Source organism: Pteropus alecto, unplaced genomic scaffold (genome assembly GCF_000325575.1).
Source record: "Pteropus alecto unplaced genomic scaffold, ASM32557v1 scaffold5, whole genome shotgun sequence".
Classification (NCBI taxonomy): domain Eukaryota; kingdom Metazoa; phylum Chordata; class Mammalia; order Chiroptera; family Pteropodidae; genus Pteropus; species Pteropus alecto.
Window position 1 is genome coordinate 18,165,928 of NW_006441953.1, and position 17,047 is coordinate 18,182,974.

A 17,047-nucleotide genomic window follows, 5' to 3' on the forward strand; every position below is an offset into this window, starting at 1 on the left:
ATTCAAGGCTGGACCAGGAGGAAATGAGGGAGGCAGAACAAAAACAAAAACAAACACAAACCTCGGTAATTGTATCAGTTTGTTTGGGCTGCTGGAGCAAAGTACCACAAACTGAGTAGCTTAAGCAACAGAAATGTATTGTCTCATAATTCTAGAGCCTAAGGGTCTGAGGTTGTGTTGGCAGAGCCATACTCCCTCGGAAGGCTCTAGGGGAGGGTCTTTGCTAAGCCTCCAGCTTCTGATGTCTTGGCTTGTGGCAGCCTAACTCCAATCTCCACATTGCATTCTCCCTGTGTGTGTCTGTGTCCAAATTTCCCCTGATTGTAAGGACACCAGTCATATTGGATTAAGGGCCTCCCTGCTCCAGTGTGGCTTCATCTTAATCAACCGCCAACGCAATAACCATGTTTCCAAATGAGGTTGCATTCAGAGGTACCCGGGGGTCAGACTTCAAGATGTACATTTTGAGGGGGGACACAATTCAACCCAGAACAGTAATCACATTTAATACAACATTTTTAAAATTAAAAATTAGTGTAAAGACTCCGTGATGAACAAAATATTAAAATGTTAAGAAAAGATAAAATCAGTATGGTCATATAAGGTTCCAGAGATGAGGACTCACTTCCAGGTACATACCAATTCAGCATCCCAGGTAAAGCACTGAAATGATTCTTTAGCCGGTAACACCGGCAGTGCTCAGACCTCGGCTGCCCTTCCCGTACCCCTGGAACCTCCCGCACCAATAGAACAACTAAAGGGTTAACACCAGGCCCACGGGGGTCCCTGTGGTTAGATATCAGGAATTCCACTTTCAGAGAGGGCCAAGCCAGTGAACTAAATATTTCCGATGTTTATAGGTGTTCCTTTTTGCTTCTGTAATGCACACGTAATGATAGCTGCTCTCCCACAAAGTTGGTGTAAGAAGATCAATAATTAAGTGCTATGCACGAATGAAAGGCTCTCAGTACCGTTTGGTGACAGGTAACAACTGCAGACCTGTATAGTGCTGAATTCATCCATCCATCCATCCGTCGTCCATCTATTCATCCACCTTTTCATCCATCAGTATATATTCATTCATCCAACACATCCACCACATGCCAGCCACAGTGCTGGACTCTGAGAATAAATACAGCCAGTCCCTTCCTTCATGGAGCTAGAAAATCTGGTGGGGCAGACAAATCGTAAACAAACGAATTCATAAATAAATTTAAAATTGCAAATTGTGGTGAATGCTGAGAAGAAAAGGAACAATAAGGTGGCTTGAGAGAATGACAAGGGGATCGGAATTTAGAGCAGGTCCTGAGGAAGTGACAGGGAAGGTGAGAATTATGTGAAGGAATGAGAGGGGCAGCTGATTTGAGGCTCTAACCTCCCCTCTCCCCTCGAGCTGGAGCTATTTCCCAATTCCGAGTGAGGGCAACAGCGATCATCTTTCAAGCGGCTGGTGCTCCACAGTAATAAACCAGGGCACTCTTCTATGTCCAGATAAGAGTAAAGATAGTGTGCCAGCATGTCTGAGGTTTTTGAAAGGAATGGGCCTGGGCTATAGAAGAGTCTAGCTCAGCTTTTATGTCAGCGAAACCGATGGCCGTCAAACAGTGCCCAGTACAAGGATCTCTTGCAATTTTTGTGCAGCCACTGAGAATTTTAGAGGAGAAAAATGTTGGAGACCAGGCTAGAGAGATCTCCTGTTTTAGTTTTATAATAATGATTTTTTTAAAAAGCCAGTACTATAGGGATCAAGTAATTTATTGATCAGTTGAAAACTTCGGTTAAAGCAAAGATCCATTAAAAAAAAAAAGTTACCTTAAACATTTGATTTTGATGAAAAAATAAAAATGTGCATTCATTTGCCAGTCTTTCTAGATAGGGCTTTTCCTTTGAGTAGGGGTCTACTGATTGGAATTCCCTGTGATCTTCTTGCATAAACAGCATCCAGTATCTGTTTCTTTCAATGAAAAGAAAACAAAAACACTTGTGAAACTGTCAGAGCCCAAACTCCATCTAGATTTCTTCAACTTCTTTTTCCAACCTTTTACAGTTGTCCTAATTCCACAATTTAGTTTTAGTAGCCATTCTTTATTGGGCCTACCCAAAGTATCCAACTTAATTTTTATAGAATGAATAACTCTTTCTGCCCCACTCATATTTTATTGGGTAACATATTTAATTAAATTGTGTAATTACAATGACCATACAAACTGGCATTAACAGGTTTGGGAACACATGCATCTTATTCTTTCTAAGCATGTAACTCGAGATGGTAGCAAAAGTCCATCAGTGGACTAGGTTGACGATGATAACCTAGGGAACAGTGTGGTGTCTCCTGTGTGGCAGGCACTGTTCCAAATGCATTGCTTAAATAACAGTTCATGTAATGCTCACAACAATTCTGTAGGTAGCTACTATTATCTTCTCCATTTATAAAATGAGAAGACTAAGTTTCCGGTAAGCAGACATCCAGCATGCTGTAGGGATCGGGCATCAGGGGAGCTGGTGGGTGGGTTAGGGAGAGTTCTGTTAAAAGAGGTTTTACCCAAGGTCTCGAAAAACAGAATCAATTCATAGCTCTCAGAGGTAATATTTTATGATCCCACCTGAAAAAAAGGAGGAGACTATCACCTTCTCACGGCCCTTTAAGCTTGAGGTTCTGCAAAGAGGAGTATCAGAAGAGAAAGCACTTTCTTCCATTTGAGTTGCCTTCGTATGTAGCTCATTTCTCGGAATTTCCTCTGGCTGCTCTTGGTTGATGCTGTCCGCAAGTGCCTGGTTCTTCACTCTTGTCTTTCTATCCAGCCAGGTGTACCTGCTGAGGATCAGCGTCCTTGCTAATAGTCAGTCCATCCCCTGTCCTGTGATGACCCCGAGTTGCCTGGATTCTCTGATCCGACCACGGGTAGCTTGCTCTGGCCCCGTGTGTGTCACCCTGGCCCACCGCCCGCGTGGCTCTCTGGGCTCCTGGCGGCCTGCCCGACATTTTGTGTTCTTTCCTTCTGCTTCCATCTGCCCTCTGCACTCCCTGGCTCTTTCCTCTTTGCCTGGCTTCTCACTTGATGCCTGTCTTGACCCCCCTTGCTGTTCACATATGCTCTGTTCACACCTTGTTCACCCATCCCTATTTTAATTTTTAAATAGGGAATGCATGCACAGGGTTTAAAAACTCAAAACTATATGAAAAGGTATACAGTTAGATGTCTTGCTTCTAGCTCTGCCCCCATCCACTCCATCCCCTACGTGCCCCACCCCCCCCCCTGCACCACAGGGAAGTAATTTTATTAGTTTCTTGTATATACTTACAGAGTTTTTATGCAAATACCACCCCCCCCCCATCCATCCTCCTCTTTCTTAAATAAAAGGAATGTTCTTGTTCTGCACTTTTATTTTCTTCACTTAACAATGTATTCTGGAGACCTCTCCAGGTCAGTCACAGAGCTCCTTGTCCCTTTTTTAAGCTGTATAGTAGAAAAGCTTACACCCAGGACCCAGTAGGTGCGTGTGGGCCAGTCTTCAATGACAGACACCTGGAGTTTTCCAGTGTTTGGTGAATATTATCAAAGCTTCAGGAAATAACTTTGGGCATTTTATTTGTGCCAACCCAGTTCTCCTTCCATTTTCTTTCCTGATCCTTTAAGTCTTTCAGGACAAAGTAGACTTACAGCGTGTCACCTGTGCTGACCTGTTGTTTTTGGTCAAGACCTTTGACCTTGCCGTGGCCATCTCCTCTTAACTCTAAATTTATCTCAGTTCTTATCAAATAGGACGTGTTTTCAGTTTTCTTCCACAACCACTTTCGATCCATTCGACAAGTTTTTATTCCTTTTAGGGCATAATATTTCCAATTATAACCAGCAATTCCACATAATTGTAATGATTCCAAACAATTTCACCAATCTCAGTAGCCAGTACTTTGTGAGTATTTATGGTGAGCCAGATACCCGGCTAGATGTGTTATGTCTTTATATTTTACTTAATTCTTTGAACAATCCTATAATTTACTAATGAGAAAACTCAGTCTCAAAGAAGTTAAGGGACAAGTCCAGGGTCACACGGCTGGTAAATAACAGAGCTGGCATCCTAGCCCAAGTCTTCCAGACCCCACAACGGTCTCAGAGAGAAGGGCTTGTGGAAATGTAAGGTAAGTCAGTGAGGGTCAGTGAAAGAGTCTCTTTAAAATCTGATTCAAATTCAGAGCCTTTGTGTTTTTCTGCAGCTTCCGGGAAGATTTCCATTATAATGACACTGCTGGGTACTTCATTATTGGAGGGAGCAGGTACGTGGCCGGCATCGAAGGGTTCTTTGGACCCCTGAAGTACTATCGCCTCCGTACTCTGCACCCTGCACAGGTGAGCCCAGGAGATCAAGGACAAGTGTGCTAGTGCTCACGGGTGATGGGTATGCTGCTCAGGAACCTGGAACCCGCTGTAAACAAAAGATTTATCCGAGACGAATCTCTCATCGGCTCTGTCATCAAACATTATTAATATTGAATCTTTTCCCCCAGCTAACATGATAATAGATTTCTGTTAACATTTGGTTCATTTAGTACTCATAAAATGGAAACCATTTACTTCCTCTGTTTTAATAACTACTGGGAAATCCTGACTTTCAGGTTTAATTATAGAGAGTAGATTTTTATCAGGCTGTTGCCTATCCAGTGATTAAGCTAATGAAAGGAGAGCGTCTTTGTTATTTGGTAAAGCTTCTTCTACATGCTATTATTTAAAGTAGCAGGAGAGGAGACACCGTAGCAAATGAAAATCTTGGTTCCGTTCACTGCTCTCTTCAGAAGCTTGGGCTTTCGGCTCACACTTGGGGGTTTGGCACTGAGGGCTTTGTATTCAGAACGGCATCTGCCGTTGGATGCTCGCATCCAAAACCCACCTGCAGGTGGAACCGTCCCGCCCTCCAGGCCAGGGCCAGCAGGGCTGCTGTAGGGACCCAAGGGGCCCCCACAAGGGGGCTTTTGCAGCGGTTGTGTTTTCTGCCTGGGTGAGGAGATCACCCAATCCCTGGACAAGGAGCCTTCTTTCATTCTCGTGACCCTGTGGGGTTTGTTCTGAGAAAAGTAGGAGTCACTAGGCAAAATCGGTTAGGAAAAATGGGGAGCCCTACCACCCATGGGTGCATCTTAGAACTTCCATTGAGAGCCCTCTATGAAGAAGGGAAAAAATGAAATTTATTTATTCATTTGTGCAGCAAATGCTTATTGAGCACCTAATATGTGCCAGGCTCTATGCTAGGTTCCGAGGCAGGTGTCCAAGATAAATTAAGATGGTAGGTTTCAAACTGTTTTTTGAAGATGATCCATAATAAGACATCTATTTAATACAATGAACAGTACATATGTATGCCCATATAGACACATACACATACATCTATATAATACAAAATGGAAAAAGATTTTTCTGAATACATACTCTTGCTATGTTCATTGCACTCTGATATTTTGGGTTCCACTTTATTAAAAAAAAATCCCTGCTGGTTACAACCCACTGAAATAATTTCATGACCCTCTAAGGGGTCACAACCTGCATTTTGAAAACACTGAGTTGAGATAAGGCCTCTGTCCTTGAGGAACTTCCTGTTTGGGTCCTAAAAAGATAAGTCACAAAAGAATTTGGTGCATGTATTAATTCAGGTGTGAACACAGTGTCGGGGAACACTGAGGTGGGAACATTGGCATCGGCAACCAGGTGAGGGTGGGGTGGAGCCACTCTGAAGCGATGACCTTGAATCTGGCCCTTGGAGGTTGAGTAGGAGCCTCCCAAGCAGAAGAAATTGGAAGAAGGGCTCCCAGTCAGCTGGCACAGCACGGGTGGACTTGGCATCCTTGGGGAACTGAAGGGGAGATGAATATGCTATTCTGGGGACAGCATGCAGTGGGGGGCAAGAAGAGGGTGGAGGCTCGTCTCTGGGAAATCCTGACTTTCAGGAAGCCCCGTAGAGGAAAAGATGCCACCAAAAGAAGACAGAGGGAAGTGGCTAGAGCCAGCATGTCCTTGCATTACACCCTCCCTTTGCAAATCCAGAGTGGATCGTCTGTGAACAAAGACCACCTGACGATGTCAGCGGGGAGAGGGGAATCAGCCTCTTGGGTATCAATGCGTGTTTGATGACAATTGTTCATTCGATTTTCTTCTTGTAGATTTTTAATCCCCTCCTTCAGAAGCAACTTGCTGAACAAATCAAGTTATATTACGAAAGGTGTGCAGAGGTTCAAGAAATAGTGTCTGTGTACGCGTCCACAGTACAGCAAGGGGGCGGGAGCCAGGAAGCATGTGAGTATTGAGCTTCCGGAGGGCAATCTTTAATTTTGTGCATCTGTGTCAACACATTTGGCTTCCTTCTAATGGAAGGTTAAAATGGAACGTATATGACTTTGACCCAGGGGGACAGGTATGACCTCCACAGATAGGTGCAAGTAAAAGGATACATTCCACTAAATTTCAAGACCAACAGCCAACAACAGCCCAACCTTCCTCATAGCTTTAACCATATGTGATTTAGTTTAAGAATACAAATGAGAGTATTTTGAGCCTCGCATTTCATTATTCCCATTCATAATGGGATCTTAGGCCAGTCTAAGAAAATAAAAATGAATTGGAAAATAAATTAATCATTAGAAATGTTTCCCCACCGGAGTACTTTTGTCTTAGATCATTAATAACTGAATATTAGCTTTCAGAAATGTTGAACAATGACTTTGTTGTTTGGGGCTCGGTTTTATTTTTTTAATCCTTGAAATTGACTCATTCTGGAAGACATTGGTAATTTGCAACAGAGGGAACGAATAATTTCAAATAGATTGCTTTCATGCCTGCTATATTTGCATGGACACACCCTTTCACTCATATGAGGTGTTTAACGGTTATAAAACTTGGTCCTGTCTTGTCTTCCAATGTACCAGCTTGGATCTGGCACTTATCAGATTCTCTGTGCTGTAGATCTTCTTGCCTGATGTGGTAGCACTAGACTTAGTCACATATATTCCTTCTGGAAGAGAAGTTCCTGTGGGGCCATTACCATTAGCAAAAGCAAATTGAGTATTTCAGTCCTGCCCACATATCTCCCCATCTCCAGAGCTAGACTTCCCATTCCAGGCCATGAAGAAATCGATGTTTCTTGAACATACTCTGGTCCAGTGGGGTTTGTATAAAACAGTCCCAGGGAGTGATTAGAGATGGTGACAGGTAAATGTGGAAAGGCACACTTTTTGTAATCCAATTTAAGAATAGGCTATACTGGTCCCCAGATGCTGTTCTCGCCTCTGAATCATCTAGAAAATACAATGCTGTCAGAACAGGGGGAAGATATATAGGAATAGTAATGTCCCAAATAGGAAAGAAACTGATTTTGATAACTGATCGAATTTTAGGAGAGACGGTCGGAGTTGGAAGGCCAGCCTTGCATGCTGATCTGTTCGGGGGCGTTGAGAAGATTTTCCTAACATCTCCCGCCTCGCCTCCCTGGGGGTCCTTGGTCTTTGCTTCTCAGCTCACACTGCCAACAAAATGGCCTAGATATTGGCCTCTTGGGGACCAGTCTGAGGCCAGCTGCTCATTCTGTAGAATTATTCAACAGCCATCAGCAACTTGGGCACATTTCCCTCGGACTTGGCTTTGAATTTGTGACCTCCGGGCAAAGGCATCACACCAATTTCAGATCCCAACCCGTAGCCAGTAACATGAAGTCTGGCCTCTTATTTCTGGTTCCACTAGGGAGGAGGATTTAGAGAGGCAAGACTTACCCTCTCCTAAGGGGAGTGGTATCTTGTGCTTCCCTTTCCTGCAGGTGACCTGGGGAATTCCTACCTGGACCTGAAGTGCAGGTACGGGAGCCCTTCGACATGCAGAGCCTTCCCCTGGGAGAAAGAGCTGAGAGCCCAGCACCCCAGCTTGTTCCAGGCCTTGCTGGAGACGGTTCTGTCGATGGGTAACTATGTGTTTTCCTCGCCTTCGGACGCTGGTTGGGAAGGCTCCCTGTTTTCCCACAGTTTCGCTCGTCCTCTTTGGTGATTTATGCCTTCAACTTATTTTTAACCCCAGCGTTTCAGCTTAACTTCACATTTAAATTCTGCCCTGTCCACAACTCTCAGTATATCTGTGCACATTTCCACCACTAAATACAAAAACATACATTTAGGAATCGCTTGAGCAATTCTTTATTTAAAGCCAAGGCCACAAGAGGACAGCTTACAGCCAGAGCTGGCCCCCAAATGAGGTTGGTTGGACACACACGTTGTTGTCAATTAAAAAAAAAAAAAATAGTTACCAGTATTAAAAAAAAAAAAAAAAAAAAAACCGTGTAAAAAATGCAAATTTCTAGCTTATCTCAAAAACCCACAAAGACCTGGCAATGCTGGGCCTCCATTCCTACACGGTGGCGATCAACCATGTAAAAAATGCAAATTTCTAGCTTATCTCAAAAACACACAAAGACCTGGCAATGCTGGGCCTCCATTCCTACACGGTGGCGATCCTGGAGGTGAGTGGTTGGCTCAGACACGCTCGGTCCATCCACAGCCTCTTCTCTCTGTATCACAGCACCTCTTGCCTCCCTCATTCATGGGTCTTACCTGCCTGGGCCCGTAGGCACTTGAACGTGAGACCCCTGATTTAAAGTGCGCTTTAGGCAGCATCTCAGGAATCAGTGTATACTTCCAAAATGTGGCCGGCTTCTCCTTAGGCCTGTCGCGATTTGGGTTTGCTCGGTAATTAAGCACACCATGCAGGGTCACGAGGGCTCCTGAAGCCATGTCTGTTCATCCTGGGGAAAAGGACACTAAGTAGGGGATGATGACAGCTGTTTTAGTGGTCAGAGCCAACTCGTGGTAGTTAGCTAGATCCTGGGATCAAGGCATTGCGGAAACTGACTTCTGCTTCATGTAAGACACCCCTAAGAATGACGGTGTTCAATGGGACGGGTTTCCTTTGCAGATAGTGACCACTTCTCCTGTCCTGAAAGGATTCAAGCCTTTTGGGATTTTTTTTTCATTTGATACTTGCCGAGTGACTATTCAGTTACTTGGCTAGACTTCAGAGATAAGTAAAATAACGCAAGGTCCCTGACCTTGAGGGACAGACTTGAAAGTGAAGAAAAATGGTAACGCATTTGAATAAAGGCTGTCGAAGTAAATGCTAAAAGAAAGGAGTGGTCATTTCTACCTGGAGTGTTCAGAGAAGGCTTCCTGGAGAAGGTGCCACTGGGACTGACTCTTGAAGGGTCAGTATATGTTTGCCAGATAAACGAGGTGGGGTGGGAATTACAGGCAGAGTCGCTGCAGAGAAGTGGGAGCAGCACAGCCTTATTAATGATGTGCAAGGGGTTTGGGAGGCAGATGATGATTCCAACCAGAGCTCAGACACCATCCTGAAGAGTTTGGGCTTTACCTGGTAGGTAGGTGACAAGGAACTGTTGAAGGGTTTCAAGCAGTAGGTAGAGATGCGATCAGATTTGGGTTTTTGAGGTTACTCTGGCAGCAGTGGGAGATTGGGGGAAGTGAACTAGAGGGATCTGGAAGCAGGGAGTCCATTGTCATAACCCGGAAGGAGAAGATGTGGGACAGAGTGATGCAGATGGAGCTGAAGGATGCAAACAGGTTGGCTCTGAAGAGTTCCCTCAGAGTCAGGCGAGGGAGGCCACATAGAGTCATATGACAGAATAGCCTCTGGACCCAGGTGACCTAGTTCCAATTTTAACTTAGCACTTACTAGCTGTGTGATCTTGGACAAGGTGCTTTATTTCTCTGAGCCTCAGTTTCCTCATCTGCAAAATGGGGACAATAATGGTACCTCTCTCCTGGTACCATTGGGTTAAATGAATTAATATATAGTGTTGGGTTAAATGAATTAATATATATAAAATACTTAGAACAGTATCAGTACAATAAACTCTTTGTAAGCAGCATTTTTCAACCCTGACACCATTGACATGGTATTGGACTAGATGCTTCTTTGTGAGGGATCTGTCCCTTGTGTTGTAAGATGTTTAGCTGCATTTCTGGCCTCTACCCACTAGTTACCAGTAGCACTACCCCCCCCACCCCCACTACTCTCTTTTTAAGTTGTGACAACCAGAAATGTCCTTAGACATTGCCAAATGTCCCCAAAAAGGCCAATTGCCCCTAGTTGAGAACCATTGCTATAGTTATCATGACTATAATTACCAAGCTGAGATTCTTCCTGGGTTTTTGCTGGTCATCTGGGAGATGGTGGAGCCACCGCCCCCCTGCCCCCTGCCCATGACGAGTGAGCAGGAGCTGGACATCCATGTTGAATGGTGAAGGCAAATGGGCGAAGGCCATGTCCACATAAAAATTGGTTGTATGAGATTTCTGATCATATTTAAATATAATTTTGCTGATTGGAACAGGGATGAATCATTTTCACAATTCTTTTTTAAGTAAATACTCTCAATAGAATGTTTTCACGTTATTTTTACAGCTCAGAAGTTTTGTTTATAAGAATTTAGAATTATTTCTTCTCCATAGAGGTCTGGAAGTGGAATTTAATTAAAAATTCAAATTGCGAGCTCCCAAACGCTCAGATTCCCTGGGCTGTGGTGCTGTGGACTGTCACATTGAGACCAGGCTATGAGCATGGCTGACCTCAAGCCCCGATTCTGCCTTCAGCCCTATTTTTCTAGGTTACATTGCCCTGTCCATAAGGACTGGGGAAGCTTCTGCAGATGTGGGGCATAGAGCCCTCATTAAAATTCATCTCCATCTGGCACCCTGCCCTTGCTCGGGGCTATCACAGCATCCTCCCGCTAACCCTGGAGAGGTTGGTGTTATATACTGGGCCCATTTTCTAACAAGGCCAAGAGAAATGCAGAAGTTTTGATTTTGTAAATTGAGGGTAAAAAAGTAAGTGTACATTTTTAACATATCTTTCCTCTCATCTATAAAAAGAACAGTAGTAAGACTTGCGTGACTCCACATCCGTTCTTGGTTCCTTACAGAACTTGCTTCCAAGTTCATCTTGCTTTAAGTGTCTAGCTGGCTTTGGACGACTCTGGATACTAGGAATTATGTTGAAAGGTTTCAGGCAGTGGGTAGAGGTGTGATCAGGTTTGGGTTTTTGAGGTCCCTGGCTTTTGAAGTCACTGGTTTTTTGAGGTCACAAAGCACTGGCTTGGAATGCTTTGGACAACTCTCGTTAATAGAAAACTGTGGTTGCATTATGTTTTCTGTTGCTGCCATGAGCTGTTCAGTCCTGTTGACTAGTAGACTTTATTAGAACATCCTCATCATCTTACATTTTTCATATCTTAGGTAAGCTATAATATAGACTCAAGTATCAGATGTTTGATGCTTGGCATTCTCACTGTGGGAACTGAATAGGTGAAGTTACAAAGATAAGGAGTTTAACTGTGTGAGGAACGTCCTAGGTCACTCATATCACAAGCTTCCATCGGTTCATTCACTAAATGAGTGTTGACTAAATGCCCCTGTGAGCCAGGCTAGAACGAGAGTTATTTAGGTAAATGTAAAGAAAACTATCAGCTCCCATAGTTTCTACAAAGGACATTAATTTGTGGAATTTCTTTTCCCCTGGCATTTTGAAAAAATAAGACAGTGTGAGACAATGGCCTGTGATTTCTGGTTCTTTGCGACAGGCATCTTTTTTCTTGGCAGCATCTCCTCAGATAGAAGGCCGACTCTGCTTCCAGGCTGCCACACGTGCAGGTTTCAGACTTGAGAATGTTTTTTCCCCACACTGTGAGATTTTAGGCAGATCATCTGCTCTCACTCTAAGCCAACAACATACTTCAAAGGAGCTGTGAGAATATTTCAGAGGGTTGAGAGCTGGAAGCGTGGGCATCATCAGTGACGAGTAGAAAGAGTATAACGGAGTGTCCTCTGCATTCCACCAAGTGAGATCAGCAGGGGTCCCCACCTTCCAGTTGTCCCCAAAAGAATGAGCTGTCTTTTCCTACTGCAAAGAGAATTGTCAAGTATTTACATCCTCACTCATTATGGATTGTGATTTAAAAATACACATATTTGGTGTAGTAAAATACATATAACATAAAATTCCTCAGCGTAGCCATTTTTAAGTATACTCTTCAGTGGTGTTAAGGACCATTCATATTGTTATGCAACAGATCTAGAAGTTTCTCATCTTGTAAAACTGAAACTCCATACCCATTAAACAACATCCATTCCCCGCCCCAACGCCCCCAGGCCCTGGGAACCACTATCCTATTTCCCGTCTCTATGACCTTGACTACTCTAGGTACTTCATATAAGTGGAATCACACAGTATTTGTCCTTTTGTGATTGGCTGATTTTACTGAGCATAAAGTTCTCAGTGTTTGTCCATGTTGTAGCATGTGTTGGAATCTCCTTCCTTCTTAAGGCTGAATAATATTCCATCGTATGTATATCCTGCATTTTGTTTATCCATTCTTCAGTTGATGGACACTTGGGTTGCTTCCACCTCTTGGCTATTGTGAATAGTGCTGCTGTGGACAGGTGTGCAAATATCTCTTGGAGGTTTGGCTTTCGATTCTTTTGGATGTATACTCAGAGGTAGGATTGCTGGATCACGTGGTAATTCTATGTTAAATTTTTTGAGGAACCGCCACACTGTTTCTTATAGCAACTGTACCGTTTTACACTCCCACTGACAGTGCACAAGGGTTCCAGTTTCTCCACATCCTTGCTGACACTTGTATTTTCTGGGTTTTTGACAGGAGCCACTCTCATGGGTGTGAGGTATAATTTATGTGTGTAGCTTATTTAGTGGGGAAAGTTTGGTTTAATAGCAATTAAGAGTAATGCTCTCATAAAGTGACATAATGTCTGTGAAAGGGCTTCATGGATGGAAAGGTACCATATGAGTATGAGCGATAGGGTTGCCTGAATGGAGCTCCTCTCAGTCTGGCTTGAGGTACAGCTATCTGATTCCATATGTATGTGTCTCTACCACTTGCTCAGTTACAAGCTTGTTGAGGGTAGCGCCAGCCCTGTAAGTATCCCACTTACACTTCCGGTTATCCGCAGTGCCTGTGAATAGTGCTGGGCATCCATTAGCTGCTTAGTTATCGGTCCTTCTTCCATATGACCTTACAGAGCACGTTTCTGCACCATTTCCCTCAGAGACCATACCTCACCCACCTACGCTTCTCAGCTCACCTGCCCTGCAAACAGCCTTCAAGCCCCAACTCAGATACTGCTGTCTCACGTCATCTTTCCTGTCTCCCCATTCAGATAGCTCCATCTCCCATGCTGCCTTTGCCATTTCGTGGCTTTCCCCTTTACCGCCCCTGCCTTACTGCATTATGGTTGTTGATTTGCCTGTTTGACATGCAAGTTAGATGTCTTCAAAGACAAGAACAAGAACTAGGTTTTCTTTGAAGAGCCTTGATAAGTATTTGTTGAGTAATCAAATGTATTCTAAATGAGTAAGTGATCTCCTTGTAAGTTCTAAAAAAGTCTGTGTTGGGTCAGTGAGCCACTGAAGGAGTGAGGAGTTTGGCTTCTGAGAGACAGAAGTTCAAGGTCTGCACTAACCAAGCCATGACGCCACTCCAGACTAAGAGAGTTCTGTGGGCTTATTTGTTTTCTCACACACTCCCTTTGCCTATTCCCTCTCAGTAACTGCTGTTCTGGCTCTGAAAACACCCCTATGAACATAGTTCTGTTTCCCAGGTCTGCAAGGAGACCAGAATTCTTCTTAATCTGTGCACACCCATTAAAAAAGAACTCTCGAAATGTGGCCCTCGCTGTTTTCTCTTTCATGTATCTGTAATCTAGTTGCTGAGGTATACAGATGGCCAGATGTAAAACCCCTTAGGTACACGCGAACCCAATCCAGCACCCATGTGTTGAGTACCTCCAAACACCATGCTGGGCCCTGGGGCAACCATAGTGAAAAGCGTAGACCAGCCCACACACCAAACTCTGCCAAGTGCCAGAGGATGTGGAGGAAGGAGGTTTCTTAGATGTTGACAGCTGATATGCTAACCTGGTGTAAAATGCAGCTGTCCCCTCTGGTGGTTCCCACTCTGAAGTATCACAGGACTTGTTCCTTGCCTCCCAGAGTTGGCATGCCTTTGAATTAAAGATGGCAGCGCTCCTCGGGGTACCCAGCTACATGCGGTGCATATAGAGGTGGCAGAACACCCTTCCTGCCTCCTGGCATTCCAGGGCCGCTGCACCGTATCCTGATTTCCTTGCTTCGCATGGGAATTATTCTGTGCTACTCTGTCCTAAAATTCACCACTGTCCAGGCTCTGGGTGGCATCCAAACTAGACCCGGTGCTTGAGTCTTCCTGACCATTCTGATTGGTCATCCTCTCTGTTGTGTCCTGGAGAATCTCTAATTCTGTAGGAAAATGGCTCCTGCCAGGGCATGGAAATCACCCGATTAGCATTTTCGGCTTTTTCTCCTGCTCGATCGCAGTATTTTAGTGTGCGCGCCTTTTCACGCTTTAAGAGGTGTGCTGGCTATTTCTTGTGTTCTCCTGTTACTTCTCCTTGTCAGAATGGAACTCTTTGAACTCAAAAACTCTTTGCCTGGGGCACTGGCATTCAGGGAAAAGAGGCGGTGAGGACTGGCGTGGAAAGAGACTGCAGGAATGACAACGGCAAGCGGGGCTGTGGCCCAGGAGCTGGTTATAGAAGGAGCGAGGAAGGATGCACTCAGGGGCAGGTGGGACCTGAGGCAGGGAGAGACAGGTGAGAGAGACAGGTGAGCTGGCCAGCACGTCCCGCTGGACATCTGCTCTGGGGCCAGAACTGCTTGCTCCCTTCCTTCCTTTCATCCTGAACTGGGCACTTCAGCTCACTGGAGTTGGTGACTGTGGCTACAGGAAATCTGAGGTCTGCCAGCAAATGGTTCTCAGGAGGAGGCCAGGTCCAAGCCCGGCTCACCCCCCAGGGCTGACACCATCTGTATTGTTCCTTCAGGGCAACGAGCAGACTCCTGACCCAGGCTCTGCAGTGCTGAGTGCAGGGGAAGCGGTGCCTCCGCACAATGTGCCCACGGGGCTGGCTGCACTAACGTCACTCTAATTTGTTTTCACCTCTTCTTATTTTTGCCTACAATTGCAGTGTTTATTTGGAGACTCTAAAATGCAGAGCATAGAAATTGTAGAAATACAATGATGTTCCTTCATAATGCCAGGATACCGTGTCCTTTAAGAGCTGGTTTTCACTATTGTTCATTGCAGAGCCGTCATCTTTATTTTTATCTTATTGAAGAAAGCATTCATTCTGGTTTACGAAATACACGAGAGCACATAGAAAGGGCTGTACTCCTTCTGCCCAGAGAATCCCTGATAACAGTCCTGAAAGGGCCAGCGGGCAGAAGGGCAGAGGGAGGAAGGAGAGAGATTACATCTATAAAACCTGAAAATTTGCACAGAAAATTACACAGCGTTAACTTCCAAGGTAGAAATTAGCGACTTAGGTGTCGGGAACCCAGTGCAGCTCACTCGATCAGACGTAAATGAGGAATGCAGTGTTTTTTTCAACTAGAAAACTTGGTGAAGATCTTTGTCTGCTTAAATGACATTTTCTCCTTTCACTTTTATGGTTTTTCACTTTCAAACTTCTACTTTGGATGGATTACACTTTTTGAAAGCTTGAAACTAGAAATGACTTTCCTATGGATATCCCAGTGGCTCTCAGGAGAAGTGAGTTGGTCTTTCTCCTGAATTCTCAATCAGATGCTGACTCCAGGTTCTTCAGGAAGAGGCCACCTTCTCATTTTCTTTTTGCCTCTTTGACGACGGACGCACAAATGGCGACCTTACGGCATGGCCGTAAAAAAAAAAGGAAGGAAGGAAGGAAGGAAGGAAGGAAGGAAGGAGGGAGGGAGTGGCATAATTTTGATGCTCAATAAACTTTCAAATAACATAATAAATAAGTGAATAGATGAACAGGAGGGAAGAAAGGAAAGGAGGAAGGAAGGAAGGAAGGAAGGAAGGAAGGAAGGAAGGAAGGAAGGAAGGAGGAAGGAAGGAAGGAAGGAAGGAAGGAAGGAAGGAAGGAAGGGGAAAATTAACAATGCTGTGCTACCTGGAAAATAATAAGGTTAATGAACAGTGCTGATTCCCTTTGTTTCCTTGGCTTCTGGTGCAGGAAGGAAGAAAATCGAAAAGTGTCTCCTTTTTCTATTTGTTTTTCATGACACCATTAATCTCCATAAACAAGGCATGTTTTTTAGTTACAGATCAACTAGAAAAAATACATATGCTAAACCAGATGGGTGAAATTAACAGTTTCATTAAACTGATTTCAAAATTGCCAGTTTTACAATATCACCAGTGACTTGATGGCTTTGATGGTGTGCTACAGTTAGAATTTGAACTTTAAAGAATGTGCAAAATGAGCAGTTTTGCTGTAGACTTATTTTTTATTATATTCACTAGTGCAGAAAATTGTTTAGGTTCTTTTGCCGAGAAAATACTGATTGGTAATATTTGGGGGGAGTTCATTTTAATATGGTAAAGAACTCATGAAGCCTTTCAACCTGCCTACGTTTCAATCTGCAAAGGTTTGTTTTTTTTGTTTGTTTTTTTTTGTGTGCTAACGATTAGAGCTTTTGACATGTTCCTCTTTTGTTCCTTATTCTCCAGCAATCCGAGCTACCTGCACACTCCTGCTAAGGATTTCTGGGGTTCTGTGCCAGGGGTCAGCAGGGCAAGTGTTTCTTTTGGAGCTTCATTTGGTTTGGAGTCTCTTCTCTCCTCTGAGCCCACAAAGCCTGTGTCCATGGCTACTCAGGCAAAACTCATCATCTTAGTTAGGTGTTTGGCAGAGCAGGTGAGGCAGGGATGAATCGTTCCCAAAATGCTGATGTTAATTTGCTCAGAATGTGCACAGAGGGGCATCTGAGATGAGCACATATTTAAAAGTAAATAGATGAATAAGTAGAAGTAGGATTTCTTTTGCAACTCCATTTGAGTGCCGCAGTGCACACTGCATTCATTGAAGGTTTATATCTCATCGAATGGTTGAGTAGAGTAAATTCTCTCAACTATGCAAAGGGAAAAACCAACATTAGATCTCCAGCCTCCCGGTGGAAAGAGT

At 44.1% G+C, this 17,047-nt stretch overlaps 1 protein-coding gene across 1 annotated transcript in view; it reads left to right on the top strand.

The window, feature by feature from the left end:
• SEL1L3 (SEL1L family member 3) overlaps positions 1 to 17,047 on the top strand; it is an 81,810-nt gene that overhangs the window by 17,963 nt on the left and 46,800 nt on the right. Inside the window, exons 7-9 of the mRNA XM_015595045.2 lie at positions 4,217 to 4,349; positions 6,152 to 6,284; positions 7,798 to 7,938. Of these exons, the coding sequence (XP_015450531.1) occupies positions 4,217 to 4,349; positions 6,152 to 6,284; positions 7,798 to 7,938 (407 nt within the window). The remainder of the gene's footprint in view (positions 1 to 4,216; positions 4,350 to 6,151; positions 6,285 to 7,797; positions 7,939 to 17,047) is intronic.